The sequence below is a fragment of the Macrotis lagotis genome, chromosome X, assembly GCF_037893015.1.
Source record: "Macrotis lagotis isolate mMagLag1 chromosome X, bilby.v1.9.chrom.fasta, whole genome shotgun sequence".
Taxonomy (NCBI): Eukaryota; Metazoa; Chordata; class Mammalia; order Peramelemorphia; family Peramelidae; genus Macrotis; species Macrotis lagotis.
Genome location: NC_133666.1, coordinates 96,683,149 through 96,699,832, shown reverse-complemented (window position 1 = coordinate 96,699,832; position 16,684 = coordinate 96,683,149). Strand labels below are relative to the sequence as shown.

Here is a 16,684-nt window from a genome sequence, read left to right as displayed (position 1 = left end):
TGCTTTTTTTCACTTTTTAAAAACTTGCTTTTAGTTTTTTTCTTCTTTCTGGTGTCTTTTTCTCTTTTGTTCTGATTCTTCTTTCACAACATACTGATATGGTTATACATGTATGGTTATACATGTACATGTATAACCTATATCAGATTACTTGCTGTCTTTAGGATGGGGGAGCAAAGGAAGGGAGGGAGGGAGAAAAATTTAGAACTCAAAATCTTACAAAAATGAATGTTGAAAACTACACACATCTATTAGATTGGACCAGATGAGAAAAAGAGAAGATGATCAATGTTGGAGAGGTTGTGGGAGGATTAGAACATTGATACATTGCTGATAGAGTTGTGAATGGATCCAACCTTTCTGGAGAGCAATATGGAACTATGCCCAAAGAGAAATAAAACTGTTCATATCCTTTGACCTAGCAATTCCAATTTTAGGACTATATCCTGAAGAAATTGTAAAAAAATGGGAAAAAGTCCTTACATATTCTAAAATATTCATAGCAGTCCTTTTTATAGTGGCAAAGAATTGGAAATTGAGGGGATGCCCATCAATTGGGGAATAGCTAAACAAGTTATAGTACATGAATACTATGGAATATTATTATTATTCTATAAGAAACAATAAATGGTCAGATTCTACAGAAGCATGGAATGACTTATGGGATTTGATGCCAAGCGAAAGGAGTAGAGCCAAGAGAACAATTTATACATCAACATTATGAAATGAAGAACCCTGATGGAAGCAACCCATCTCAGCTGTCCAAAGAGCTAGGACAACTGTATTTGACAGATTATAGACTATATTATCCCCAACTAGAGGAAGAAAAACAAACAAAATACACAGAAAAAAACCACTCCTACCGAATCTGATGAACACTTTATAAAAATTATTTCTTATGTATCTCTTTCCCTTAATCCTAATTCCTCATGCCCAAAACTACTAATTTGTAAATATATTTAACAAAATATGTATGTAAAATGCTAACCTGACCATTCCCAACTGAGGGGAAGGGGGTGGGAAGGGAGGGTGGAGGGAAACTTTGTAACTTGGAAATATGCATGGATGAAAATAAATAAAAATTAAAAAAAAATTAAGCCAATGTTTGAAGGGAATTTGACTTAAGGTTGTTTGTAAGAATAATTTAGTTAGGTATATTTTTCCATGTTTTAAACCAATAGACCCTTCCTTTTGTACACACCCTTGAGTTCAAGGAAGGTGGTACTTAGAAGTTCTGGGATTTGGGATTTATTTCCTGTGAATAATTTGTGGGATTAATGTATAATATTTAAAAATAAATTTTATACCAATTTAGGTTTTTTATATAATTTTTTAAATTTATTTAAGGCAATGGGATTTGAGTGACTTGTCCAAGGTCACACAGCTATGCAATTATTAAGTGTCTGAGGCTGAATTGAAACTCAGGTCCTCCCGACTCCAGGGCCAGTACTCTGTCCACTGTGCCACCTAGCTGTCCCCCCAATTTAGGTTTGATAAATCCCAATTTTAAAATTTTTTTTGCTTTAAGATTGAATAAGAGAGATGTTCATCAATTTAGAAGTTCATAATTAATATATTGTCCTTTTATTGCTGTTTTTAAATGTTTATTGCTGTTTTAAAAAAAGACAAGACTTCTGTAAAAATTTTTTTATATATTTTGTATAAGATCTACTAAATTTTCAAATGTGTGAGCTAATTTATTGCAAATAAGTATAGCTGTCATAGAAAAGTTTCTATATTTTTAAGGTTACATTTATGAAGCAATTAGCTGTTAGTTTACTATTACTATTTAAAGTTGGCAAGTAGAAAAAAATTCTTGCTATGTTTTGAAATTAGCATTTCTGAGATTAAGTTCCTTAGAAATCTCATTTTTTTTTAAGATTGATATAAGTATACTTGGGTAGGAGTGAATAAACTTATAAAATTATTAGATGTTCTACTGCTTTTGTGAATAAGATGACATCTGTAGTCATATCACATGGAATGAAACAGATAAATACCCCATGGTCACATGAGGAATGTTTAAAAGAACTTGCCCTCATATCCTCTGAGGAAATGTAATGGTGAAAAGGTCTCCCCCCGCCCCGCCTTTTTGTCTGCAGGTGGCATTTATGCGCCTCTCTGACTAAAAAGGGAGGAGTGATGCAGTGACAGTGATATAAGTTTTAGTATGATTATCAGTATAATATTTTGTAATTTTTCCTGTAATATTCCTTGTTACCACTATGAGATCATAATCAAAATATGATTTTATTTCTGATCCTCTAGTTTATGAAGTTTAGAGATGAATAGAAAATTGCTATAAAAATGCCATGGGACTGAAATTGACTTTCTAAGTCTGAAATCCAGGTATCAAAGGAAAAGACTGGTCGGCCATAGTCCATAGAAGTCAGTTTCCCATGAATGTGACATTCAGAAAAATATTTCTCACCTGGCAGAATGAGAATCTAGCTTGAGGTAATTGGTTACTTACATGACTTCCACCTGGAACAGACATCTAAAATACATAAGGGACCATTGTCCTTTCTTTTATGTCCTTGATCTTATGGTAATTTGCTATAATCATGTCAGACAATCAATATTAAAATTCTGTAATTTTGGCCTTCATTTATCTAAATTTTAAACAGTTTTCTAGATTTGTGTGTAGTCTGGCATAACTAATACAAAAGTTTATTTTGGTAAGGGAAAGGTATCCTCCAAATGGGGGAATAAAATAAATAATGATTATAATGGTGTTTATAACTGAATTTTCTGTGAATATCAAATCAAATTGTAAATCATCAAGATCTAAGGGATTTCAGAATTTCATTTTCTGGTAATGATAATTACTTATTAAGAAGTTTCAACAGAAAAAAGGAAAAATCTCTACAACTAATCTAGATTGAAGAAATCTCTGAAGCTACATCCAAAGCCATAGAAATTCATAAGGTGACTTCAGGAGAAATTGACCTGAATCTTTCCTTGCTGCTATATGATTTACATACACACACACACATGTAAATTTACATATACATATATATGTGTGTGTATCTAAAATCAAAATGGAATTACCCCCTTTTTGAATATCTGTAATTTTTTTTAAAATTTGTGATTGTATTACTCACTTGTATTACTGTTATGGATCTTAACATTACTTGCCCATGGTTTTTAGAAAATCTAAGTCCCATTGATATATTACTTCCCCTCCATTATCTTCCTAAATTTTTATGATTTCTCTATGAATGACATTAAAGTCTATCTAGATCAAAATGGAGGAATGTCCAATATGATATTCTTTAAGATAGAATTAATATTTCTTGATCTATATATTTCAGAAGTTAGTCTTTTAAACTTTAACTAATAATTATAAAATGTCGGTCTGCTATGTAAGGCCTGTCTCCTACAATGTTGACTTCACCTGGGTCAATACTATCTGATTACCTCAATGTTAGCACCAATAAATTTTTTTTTAGGTTTTTGAAGGCAAATGAGGTTAAGTGGCTTGCCCAAGGCCACACAGCTAGGTAATTATTAAGTGTCTGAGACCAGATTTGAACCCAGGTACTCCTGACTCCAGGGCTGGTGCTTTATCCACTGTGCCACCTAGCCGCCCACCAATAAATTTCTTACCTGATCAACAAAACTAAAGATAAGAGACATCTTGGATGAGGAGAGAAAATCTTATTATTATTTCTAAACATTTACTCTTTAGCATAGGTGGAATTCTTGTCAATAGGAATCTTAAGCAAATATTATAAGATTTTGAGAGAATCATATTATAAAGCCATGTCATCTCTGTGAAATCTCATTGGTTGGCTGCCAAAAATTTTATGATTCTTTGTACATTTTTTATAAAATGCCCCCCAAATTTTGTATCAAGGTTGGCATTTTCAAGAATGCCATCCACCCATGGGTTTTGGAAAGATCCGAGAAAATTAAACTTCATTTAAATAACTAACTTTGTTATTTCATTTTTTAGCCTAAGGAAATTGTGGCAAACAGTATTTAATAAATGCTCATTATCTCCCTTACACCTTTCTTCTCAAATTCCAGGAAAGTTGGTCAATAGTGACTGTGGCCTAACATCATTTATGATCCCACCCATAAAATTCCTCTTTACATAACTGTAGTAATCTAACTTGTCTCAGAGGCAATTCTGGCAACACCAACCTTCTCACTGTCAAAGAACATGGACTCAAAATCTGTTTCTGTCTAAGTGTTGGGACTCCTCATTTCCCCACTAATCTGCACATGGGGTTTAGTATTTGTTGTCACCTTGCCTGTGTTTTCTGCTCATGTCACTGCTGAATCACAAACTCTGAATTCTATTCATCATATGTAGACAAATGCTCAAATGCTCATGGAGATGATGAACAAGAAGAGTACAATGGACTGACCTTCATGGACTCAGAGTATAAAATGTATTCCCTAAGCACTGGCAAAAAGTCTTCTGTCATGTCATCTGTCAGGTCTTCCAGAGCAGTACAACAGTTTCCAATACAGGCTGAAACTCCCTCCAGGGGCTCCTCCAGCTCCATCTCTAGTCCACTCCATGTGGAGTACACAGGCCCATATTCTCTGAGTTCTACAAGGTATTCTAAGAGGAAAAAAAGAAATCAGTAAGGTCTGGCTGGAAAGTAATGGCCACACAGACATAAGTAGGAACCTCAGGTGGTATGGTTGTACCTGGCAGATTTTTCTACTGCTTTAATAAAAATCAGCAATCCTAGGCTTTTATTCATCAGATATAAAATTGATCTTTCTCAGTTCTCTAAGAATTAGCCATAATATCACCCTGAGATGAGGCAATATGGTACTTTTATTTTTTTTTTGGAAGCTAGGTTATAAGTGCTGGGTCCCCTGAGTAAACAATCCATGTTTTTGATGTTTTGGTTCCTTCTAATGGCAGGGATTCTTATTATGGGATAAGTGGACTTGATTTAAATTTTTTTTTAATTTCACTGGAATATAATTGGCTTACTTTGTAATTCTATGTTATTTTTTGCATTTAAAACATTATTCTGGTAGTGCAGTAGATAGAGCACTGGTCCTGGAGTGAGGAGGACATGAATTGAAATCCAGACTCAGACACTTAATAATTACCTAGCTGTGTGACCTTGCTGGAGTCACTTAACCCTACTGCCTTGCAAAAAACAAAAAAACGAAAACGAAAACAAAAAACAAAAAACCAAAACATTATTCAGAGAAAGGTTGCAGAATCTTCACTCCTTTCAAAGAGGTTCATGACACAAAACAGGTTAAGAACTCTTTCTTTTTTGAGGGTCTATTATAATGGGTGATAATATTAATAGAAATACAGTAAACTCCCCAGTTCATTACTATAGTACATGCTTAATAAATGTTTATTGGAATAAATTGAATAAATTTGATTTGTTGAATTTGATATATATATATATATATGTATGTATATACATATACATACATTTATAAAAAAATTATGGCAGAACTTCCTCAACTAAGGATTCTTAGAAATAGCCACTCACTTGTGAACTGGTCTAACTATTCTGGAGAGAACTTGGAATTATATACAAAGGACTATAAATTTGGGTATATTTAGAAATACTACTTGACAGTTCTTTATCACAAAGAATTTAAAGAAAAGGAAAAGGACATAACTGTACAGGAAAATTTAGTCACTCTTTATGTTGTGGCAAAGATTTGGAAATTGAGGGGATGCCCATCAATTGCAGGATGGCTAAGCAAGTTATAGTATAGGAAGGTGATGGAATAGTGGTCTAAGAAATGATAAACAGAATGGTTTCAGAAAAACCTGGGAAGACTTATATGATTGGTGTAAAGTGAGCTAAACAGAGCTAGGAGAATATTATACCCAGTAACAGCAATATTATATGATGATCAACTGTGAATGATTTAGTTATTTTGAGCAATACAATTCCAAGGAACTTTCTATGAAAATGCTATCTACTTACAGAGAAAGAATTGATGGAATCTAAGACAGATTGAAGTATACCTTTAAAACTTTCTGTTTGTTTGTTTGTTTTCTTTTGCAATATGGTTAATATGGAACTATATTTTGCAGGATTCTAAATATATATATATATATATATATATATATATATATATATATAATACACATTGTATATCAAATTGCTGGCCTTCTCAAGGAGGAGGAGGGAAAGAAGGAGAGAAATACTTTGAAACTCAAACCTTAAAAAAATGAATTTTTGGAAATGTTTTTACATGTAATTGAGAAAACTAAAATAAGAGAAAGTTACACCTAATATTTATCTAGGACCTATCAGAACAGGCAAGAAAAAAATTCCTTTTTTTCTTTTAATCACTCACAAAAAAATGCTCCAATCATAGAACGTAAGCAGTGCTGTTGACTTCAAACAGCATCTTGTCCATCTCCTCACTTTTTAAAAAACTGATAAGTGAAATGAGTTTCCCCAAGGTTACAGAACCAAAATAGGGTGATATGCCTTGACCTGAAGACTCTTTCCAGTCATTGAATGAACATTTTGTCACTCATAATGAAAAATAACATGATGTTGCTTTCTGCCCATTTGTTTAATGGGAAAATGGCAGGTCATCAGATCTTGAATTAGTGGACTGAATCTTACTATTTTAAAGAACTGCACAAATTTGTATATATGACTGCTAAAGTCCTCTACCAAAGTCACATCATGGCCAGAGCATTTATTTTATGTTAATGGGAACTGGGGAAATTGCCAATAAGTCCATTCAAGTAGCCATATCTGCTTCAATTAAAAAAGAAATCCCCGTTTTCTGGGATTTCTGGGTAAAAACTCAAGTTAACAGAATGAAGTATATACATGATGATCCCTCCCTCCTTTTTAACAACAAATAAAAATTTTAACTTCTTTTTTTTAACATTAAGTAAATGTCAAGCTTCCTTTGTGAGCTTTATGAATAAGAGAACACATATACATTGATTAATCTTGCTTAATTTTACAAGCAGAACTCATACACAAGTCACTCATGCAACCATAGTATCTGGAATGCTGGATAAAGCACAGCTTACCTACTTCTTCCTTGATGATCCTCTGAGCTATTCGATCAATAGTTCCAAGTTTTAGGGCAAATGTATCTAAGTATTCACCCATAGCTGCAAATTCTAGTGGCCGACTTCTCAGCTTATAGCCTCCAGTGACATACTTGACAGATTCCCCAACCTTGGAGAGTAATGCCATTCCTTGCTTTTTGTATGCATTCAGATCCTGACAAAAGAAAACACCAGATTTTAATGATTTGGGAAAAGGGAAGGAGTCACTCAGATCCAGAAAACCAAGTAGGCATTTTGGAGCCAAGTCAGAAGTCCTAACTGCAATTAAAACACTTCCAAGTTATATTTGTATCATAACTGCCAATGAACACACTCTCTTAGGAAAATACTTAGTCTAAAGAAAAAGAGACTTGACAAGGAAATGATGGCTGCCAAATTTCTGAACAGTTATCATGTTATCATCAGGGAACTAAAAGTTAATAATCATTTACTATGTGTCAAATACTCATATATTTGTTATTCGTCCTTCATTCTTGAAGAGGACCAATGACATCAGGAGGGTGATGCCATGATATGCAAATTAAATGAATTTAAGTGAGGCAGGGTTATGCAAAGTGATCAACCCACTGCCTCCTCCAGATTCACAGGAGTCCAGTGGTCAGACATGGGTCAGGATGACTGGCTATGTTCCAGGATGCAGTGGGAGACCTTGGCCTTTTTAAGTTGAGGTCTTTCCCACGGTTTGTCTGAAGCAACTCCCTTTCAGTAAAGATTGGATCCTTCACAAAAGAATCAATCAGTATGATCAGGGTTTCTGATCAGAACAGAAACTGCTTTTTACACTCTTTGGCACCCAAACCAAAACAATGAGCAAGAGGGACTTGGGCTAAAATCTATTATTGACCAATTAGAGAAAGCCTGAGTGATTTTGATTTAGTCTAGTAGCTTCATTTAACTCTCAATGGGCCTTATCAAAGATGCCAGGCATTCTAAAGACATGCATACACACGCACACATACATATATGCACAGAATTTGAGAGGAAGTGCACTAATAGGGAAACAGGAGAGACTTCATGGAGATGAGAATGGTTCAGCTGTGTCTTAAAGAAAGAGAAAAGTCTGAGGAACAAGAAAGGTGAGAGTTGGTTCAGGGTAAAGGCAAAGAGACAGGTGTGAGAAACAGAAAGTAAGACTGCAAAAGTGTGTGAAGGAGAGTAATAGCCAATGAGGATGGAAAGATAGATTGGATGGAAAAGGAAGAAACATCATGTTCTATCCTGAGACAGAACTGGGATCAAAGGGGTAGAAGTTAAAGGGAAGCATCATTTCAACATAAAGAATTTCACTCTTATTAGAGCTACCCAAGAATGGAATATTCCTAATGTTCAAGGAAAATCTTTGTCCAGGATGTTTGTTGAGAGTATTGAAGCTTTAGGTAGGCATTGAACTAAATGAGGTTCTCTCTCACTGAAAGATTAACTGAAACATGTATGATAGGGTTCATATTGCTTGCTTTAAAATTTAGCAAACAATAAAGAAAAGGAACCTTTAAAAAAAAGTAAGACTAAAAAGGATAAAACCATTCATTGTCTTGGCCAGGATGTGTAAACAAAAAGAAAAATATCACTTAAAAAAGATGATGTGAAGTATTAGAGGATGAAAACATTTTTTTTTAGGTTTTTGCAAGGCAAATGGGGTTAAGTAGCTTGCCCAAGGCTACACAGCTAGGTAATTATTAAGTGTCTGAGACCGGATTTGAAACCAGGTACTCCTGACTCCAGGGCCACCTAGCTACCACTGATGAAAACATTTTCATTGAAGGGCAACATTTTCATTGAAATCAAGGCCCCTGGCCATAGCACACTAGATGAGAAACTTAACATTGTTTCTTTCACATTCTACAAAGTTTCTAAAATATTTTAGCCTCATGTAAATGTGTAAAATAATTTTGTCATTAATCATTAAATTATTTATCATTAAATTACTAATAAGCAAAAAGTAATAGCAAATTCTTTAGGAACAAGGACTCAAAAGTAGAGATTAAATTTCCCTTGTAATCCTTAAGAAAATATGTCAGCAAATGGAGCTGGGTGGCCTGCCTGGGGCCACATAGCAGGGTGATCTTTGGGTGTATGAGGCCGGATTTGGACTCGGGTGCTCCTGGCTCAAGGGCCAATGCTCTGTCCACCACCCAGCCACCCCTACTATTATTACTGTTTTATTTTATTTTGGGTCTTTTTTTTTCTTCTTTTTGGTTTCTGCAGGGCAGTGGGGATCGGGTGGCTTGCATGTCACACGGCTGGGTGATTGTTGGGTCTACGGGGCTGGATATGGACTCGGGTGCTCGTGGCTCCAGGGCTGGTGCTTTGTCCATTGTGCCACCTGGCCATACCTACAATTATCACTATTTTTTTTCTCCCCTTTACTTTATTGCCCAAGCAAGTCTATATTCAGGGGTGGAGGGGTATTTTGTTTACTCTTAAACAAGAATATTTTATTAATGTAAAAAAAATTTGTACAAAATGAGAATTAAAAAATAAAATAAAATAGAAAAATCTAAAAAAAATGTAAATTGGAACTATTTTTTCTTTTTTAAATTTATTTTTATTCTCATTTTGTACAAATGTTTTTTTTACATTAATAAAATATTCTTGTTTACAAGTAAACAAAATACCCCTCCCCCCATGAATACAGATAGAGTTGCTTGGGCAAAAAAAGTAAAGAGGAGAGAAAAAAATTAAAATAAAAAAAAATAATAATAATTGTAGGTATGGCCAGGTGGCGCAATGGACAAAGCACCAGCCCTGGAGCCACGAGCACCCGAGTCCATATCCAGCCCCGTAGACCCAACAATCACCCAGCCGTGTGACATGCAAGCCACCCGATCCCCACTGCCCTGCAGAAACCAAAAAGAAGAAAAAAAAGACCCAAAATAAAATAAAACAGTAATAATAGTAGGGGTGGCTGGGTGGCGGACAGAGCATTGGCCCTTGAGCCAGGAGCACCTGGGTCCAAATCCGGCCCCAGACACTCAAAGATCACCCTGCTATGTGGCCCCAGGCAGGCCACCCAGCCCCACTTGCCCTTCACCCTCCCCCAAATAATAATAACAAAAAATGTGCTTCAGTCTTTGTTCCAACACCAACAACTCTGTCACGGGTGGATCGCATTCTTTATGATAAGTCCATCACAAAAGTTACTTCCATATTTTTCCAACGTTGCCATTGCTGATCACAACTCCCTCCTTTCTTATTTCTCCACTACCATGTACTATATTTTCTCTCTTCTTTCACTCTGACTCTGCTGTAGGGTCGCTGAGTGGTGCAGCACACAGATCCCTGGTCCTGGGGCCAAGAAGCCCTGAGCCCCCATACCACCCCTTAGGCCCAGAATCCACCTGGCCCTATGGTCCTGAGCAGACCTTCCAATTCCAGCCCCTTGTAAGAAGTAAAAAAGAAAATGTGTTATATCGGACAACTCTCCCCCCATGGTCCATCCTCTCCTCCTTTATTCACATACCCACCCCTTCCCCCTGCTCCCCCCTCCTTCTTACTCCAGATGTCTATACCCCATTGAGTATATTTGCTGTTTCCTCTCCTAGGCATCTCTGATGAGAGCAAAAGTTCCCTCATTCCCCCTTGCCTCCCCCCTTCCATATCATTGCAATAGCTCATTGTAATAAAAAAAACCTTATTATGTGAAATATCTTGGACTATTCCCCCTCTCCTTTTTCTTTCTCCCATTACATTTCCCTTTTTTTCTATTGACTCCATTTTTACACCATATTTTATTTTCGAATTCAGCTTTCTCCTGTGCTTCAACTATAAAAGCTCCCTCTACCTGCTCTATTAACTGAGAAAGTTCATATGAATATTATCAGTATCAGTTCATCCTCATTAAGTCCCTCATATTTCCCCCCTCTCCTCCAATCTCCATGCTTCACCTGAGTCCTGTATCTGAAGATCAAACCTTCTGTTCAGCTCTGGCCATTCCAACAGGAACATTTGAAATTCCCCTGGTTCACTGAAAGTCCATCTTTTTCCTTGGAAGAGGACATTCAGCCTTGCTGGGTAGTTCATTCTTGGCTGCATTCTAAGCTCTTTTGCCTTCCGGTATATTGTATTCCAAGCCCTATGAGCTTCCAATGTAGTTGCTGCTAAGTCCTGTGTGATCCTGACTGCAGCTCCACGATATTTGAAATGTGTCCTTCTGGCTGCTTGTAATATTTTCTCTTTGACTTGGGAGTTCTGGAACTTGGCTATAATATTCCTAGGGGTTGGTTTTTTGGGATCTCTTTCTCTGGGGGATCGGTGGATTCTCTCCATTTCTATTTTGCCCTCTGCTTCTAGAATATCAGGGCAATTTTCTTGTAGTAATTCTTTGAAAATGATGTCAAGGCTCTTTTTCCTGATCATGACTTTCAGGTATTCCAATAATTTTTAAATTATTTTTCCTAAGTCTGTTTTCATATCAGCTGTTTTTTCAATGAGATATTTTACATTTTCTTCTAATTTTTCATTTTTTTGGTTTTGAATTATTGATTCCTGATTTCTGTTAAATTCATCAATCTCCCTGAATTCTATTCTTTGTCTGAAGGATTTGTTCGAATTCTATTCTTTGTCTGAAGGATTTGTTCTCCTCAGAGAGTTCTTATCTCTTTTTCCATCTGGCCAATTTTTCTTTTTAAAGCATTCTTCTCCTCAATAACTTTTTGAACTGTTTTATCCATTTGACCTAAGCTGGTTTTTAGCATGCTATTTTCTTCAGCATTTTTTTTTAGATTTCCTTGACTAAGCTGCTGACTTCATTTTCATGTTTTTCCTGCATCTCTCTCCTTTCTTTTCCCAGTTTTTCTTCCAGCTCCCTCATTTGATTTTCAAAGTCTTTTTTGAGCTCTGTCATAGCCTGAGCCCAGTTTCTGTTTTTCTTGGAGTCTTTAGATGCAGGAGCTTGTGCTTCCTCATCTTCAGACTGAGTATTTTGATCCTTCTTGGGCTCATTAGCAAAATATTTCTCAATAGTCTTCCTCTTATTTCTCTGCTTGCTCATTATCCCAGCCTGGTCCTGGTTTTGGGGTGCTTCCTGAGCTTTTGGGATACTCCCACACGGGTCCCAGTGTGTGAGGCTCTGTCCTCCCTCCTGGTCTGTGAATGACCATAAGCGCCCCCCTCTGCCACGGGGCCAAGGTGGGGGGGTCCTGCTGTTCTATGGGGGGGCCTAGACTGCGATCAGGATCTGAATGTGGTCAGAGCCCCAGAGTCCTGTTCCAGAGGCAGAGGACAGAGCTCTGCAGTCTCTCTTCACTCCCCTCCCTCAGCTCAATCAGAACTATTTAACAAAATAAAAATGTAATAAAATATGGATAATATTAAAAAAAAGAAAATATGTCAGATGAGAAAATAAATTTTTGATAGGTAAAAAAGGCTTGATGCCAGCTAATGAAAAAAGCTAAATCTAAACTGTAGGGACATAGAGTTATGGTGTCAAGTCAAAGTCACCCTCTCTGAATCCACTAAAATCAATAAATACTGGCTGTTAAACAAAGGTGTCTCATATATAGAGACTACCCTGCTACCTAGTGCTTCAAGTCAGTTCTGAAACTGGTGGGGATAGGGAAAATCAGGCTACAATAAGACCTTTAAAAATCTAAGACTGGAGAAACATTGTAAAGTATCTCTCTAAATTCTTTTTGGTTAAGAAATTTGACAGGAAATTTGTGTTCTGTAACATTACTGTACACATCTGAATTCAAGAAATTTTGTGCTTTTCCTGAAACAATGCCCTTTATCATATGGGATGCAGGAGTATAGCAGTCCTAGAAAGTATGACCATATATGTATGTCATGGAACACTATTGTTCTATTAGAAACCAGAAGGGATGGGAATTCAGGGAAGCCTGGAGGTATTTGCATGAACTGATGCTGAGTGAGATGGGCAGAACCAGAAAAACACTGTACACCCTAACAGCAACATGGGGGCGATGATCAACCTTGAAGGACTCACTCATTCCATCAGTGCAACAACCAGGGACAATTTGGGGCTGTCTGCAATGGAGAATACCATCTGTATCCAGAGAAAGAACTGTGGCGTCTGAACAAAGACCAAGGACCATTACCTTTAATTTAGAAAAAAAAAAATGATATCTTATTGTCTGATCTTGCTATCTCTTATACTTTATGTTTCTTCCTTAAGGATATGACTTCTCTCTCATCACATTCAGTTTGGATCAATGTATAACAAGGAAACAATGTAAAGACTTGGCAAATTGCCTTGTGTGGGGAGTGGGGGGAGGGATGTAAAATTAGGGGAAAAATTGTAAAACCCAAAATAAATAAAATATTTAAGTACAAAAAAAAGTGTGACCATGATACCTTCCGTGTCTATCATTTTAAAAACCTAGTAATACCTGCTTTTTTTTTTAGGTTTTTGCAAGGCAAACGGGGTTTAGTGGCTTGCCCAAGGCCACACAGCTAGGTAATTATTAAGTGTCTGAGACCGGATTTGAACCCAGGTACTCCTGACTCCAGGGCTGGTGCTTTATATCCACTGCACCACCTAGCCTCCTCCTAATACCTGCTTTTGAGAATTGTGGACCTCTCTATCTTCTCCTTACACAGTAACTTGTTTGAAATTTATAAGCACCAATTTATATGGAAAGCTAAAATGCAAATCTAGTGGGTTACTTAGGCAGTTAGTTGTGGAAGATAAGTCAGTTGATCTTTTATGAAATACCTGAGCTCAAATTTGAAACATGGAGGAGAAACATGGAAAAATTCTGAACTTACCTTAGCTGTAAGGAAAACATTAAAGTGTTCATTGAAGGAGAGAACTGGGTGATCAGCAATTCTTTTTAAGAATTTATCCAAAGCTTTTCTTCTAGTCTCAACAAACTCTTCAGAAAAGCGATCCACAACTCCTTTTACCACAAATTTCTCAGGAAGAGGCTATGAAGAGAAAGAGAAAGCACAAGTGCTCAGTATAATTGAGAGAGCTGAGGGGAAATAGTTCTAGCAATGCACTTTCCATTATTCTTGTAAATTAGCCCTTTTAACAACTATCAACATTAAGGAACCATGGGAAATGTAGGATGGTTCCAGTGTCACATTTATATCTGGCATATAGTGGGCATTGAAAAAAAAATCTTGAATGAATGAAATAAAAGTCATCATCATTGCATTGTTTTCAACACAAAGGATGAGATAGGCTGAAGGAAAAAGCAGAGTGGTATTCTAAAAAAGGAATCCAATTTCATAGGATGACAATCATAGGGTTGGAGATGGAAAAGACATTTGAGTCTACTGAATCCTGAGATAAAGAAACTGAGGCTCTTAGAGTTTAAGAGACTTGCCCAATTTCACACAGTAACTGTCTGAAGTGGAATTCAAAGCCAGATCTTCTTGTCTCTAAATCCAGATGTCTCACTATTCTATACTACTTCCATCCTGTCTTTTTAGATACACTCTGGGGAAGGGAGGGACTCTTGAGACCATTTGATATAAAGAAGCTCAATTAAACGCCAAGAATGGGGTAGAAAATTTAAGTGTCTACAAATTCTAAAACAAATTTCCAACTAAACTTTTTGGGTTTCACAAATCTTTGGGATTCCTTGGTCAGCTAATTTCCTTAGTCTTTTTACTTGGATGCGAATGATCATTCCACACATTGTTTTGGCTGCTTTTTGAGTTATTTCATGGAAACTAAATAAAGTCAATCTGTCTAATCTTTCCAAAGTGTAACTTTGGAAAAGATCTTTGATTTAAAAATCTTCTAGCTATCAATGCTATGAGACTGTCTGATTCATAAGATGGGGTAAGAATTCTCTTTCTTCAAAGCTCCCTTCTTTAATAAAGTTTTAAAATGCAGTGATATCTTTCAATGAAAGACATAAAAGCTTAAGTTGTAAGCTACAGAGTCAGGAGCTTATATATAAACTATAGGAGAAGGCAGAACAGGGTGTTCGGAGGCAGAGCCAAGATGGCGACAAGAAGGGATCTAGTCTTAGGAGCTCTCTGATAAAATTCATCAGCTAAGGACTCTAACTAAACTTTGGAGAGACAGAACCCACAAAGGGTACCAGTGAGGCAGTTCTCCTACTCAAGGTAACCTGGAAAAGAGCAGAAAGGCTCTGCTCCCTGGGATTGGAGAGGCGGCCTGCCAGAGGGGTGGCCCGCCAAAGGCAAAGAACCTCAGCCTCCTGCAGGCAGCCCCAGGGTGCTGGGAGTCTCAGCTCACAGCAGTGGGGGAGTCTCCTGAGCTGCACCCCGAGGAGCACCAGGCACAAAGTGGGGAAACAGCAGGGGACCTCTGCCAGAGTGAGCACGTGGAGCCCAGCCCTCAGGGCACACAGCCAGCAGCATGGTCTTTCCCCAGCCCTGATCCAGGAAACAGAAGCAGGCAGAGCTGGTAAGCAGGAGCCTCCAGGGCATGAGCCCATTGAGCTGAGGGAGGGGAGTGAAGAGAGACTGCAGAGCTCTGTCCTCTGCCTCTGGAACAGGACTCTGGGGCTCTGACCACATTCAGATCCTGATAGCAGTCTAGGCCCCCCCCATAGAACAGCAGGCCCCCCCCACCTCAGCCCCATGACAGAGGGAGGTGCTTATGGTCATTCACAGACCAGGAGGGAGGACAGAGCCTCACACACTGAGACCCTTGTGGGAGTGTCCCAAAAGCTCAAGAAATACCCCAAACCAGGCCCAGGCTGGGAAAACGAGCAAGCAGAGAAACAAAAAGAAGACTATTGAGAAATATTTTGCAAATGAGCCCAAAAAGGACCAAAATATTCAGTCTGAAGATGAGGAAGCACAAGCTCCTGCATCTAAAGACTCCAAGAAAAACAGAAACTGGGCTCAGGCTATGACAGAGCTCAAAAAAGACTTTGAAAATCAAATGAGGGAGCTGGAAGAAAAACTGGGAAAAGAAAGGAGAGAGATGCAGGAAAAACATGAAAATGAAGTTAGCAGCTTAGTCAAGGAAATCCAAAAAAATTCTGAAGAAAATAGCATGCTAAAAACCAGCTTAGGTCAAATGGATAAAACAGTTCAAAAAGTTATTGAGGAGAAGAATGCTTTAAAAAGCAAAATTGGCCAGATGAAAAAAGAGATAAGAAAACTCTCTGAGGAGAACAAATCCTTCAGACAAAGAATAGAATTCAGGGAGATTGATGAATTTAACAGAAATCAGGAATCAATACTTCAAAACCAAAAAAATGAAAAATTAGAAGAAAATGTGAAATATCTCATTGAAAAAACAACTTATATGGAAAACAGACTTAGGAAAGACAATATAAAAATTATTGGAATACCTGAAAGTCATGATCAGGAAAAGAGCCTTGACATCATTTTCAAAGAATTACTACAGGAAAATTGCCCTGATATTCTAGAAGCAGAGGGCAAAATAGAAATGGAGAGAATCCATCGATCCCCCAGAGAAAGAGATCCCAAAAACCCAACCCCTACGAATATTATAGCCAAGTTCCAGAACTCACAAGTCAAAGAGAAAATATTACAAGTAGCCAGAAGGACACAGTTCAAATATTGAGGAGCTGCAGTCAGGATCACACAGGACTTAGCAGCAGCTACATTGGAAGCTCATAGGGCTTGGAATACAATATACCGGAAGGCAAGAGAGCTTAGAATGCAGCCAAGAATGAACTACCCAGCAAGGCTGAATGTCCTCTTCCAGGGAAAAAGATGGAC

General features: G+C 37.3%; 1 protein-coding gene across 1 annotated transcript in view; it reads right to left on the bottom strand.

Moving 5' to 3' along the window:
• Nucleotides 1-16,684, bottom strand: part of SNX30 (sorting nexin family member 30) — a 196,851-nt gene that overhangs the window by 42,436 nt on the left and 137,731 nt on the right. Inside the window, exons 4-6 of the mRNA XM_074202797.1 lie at nt 13,775-13,933; nt 7,007-7,202; nt 4,377-4,576 (exon numbers count right to left, since the gene is read on the bottom strand). Of these exons, the coding sequence (XP_074058898.1) occupies nt 4,377-4,576; nt 7,007-7,202; nt 13,775-13,933 (555 nt within the window). The remainder of the gene's footprint in view (nt 1-4,376; nt 4,577-7,006; nt 7,203-13,774; nt 13,934-16,684) is intronic.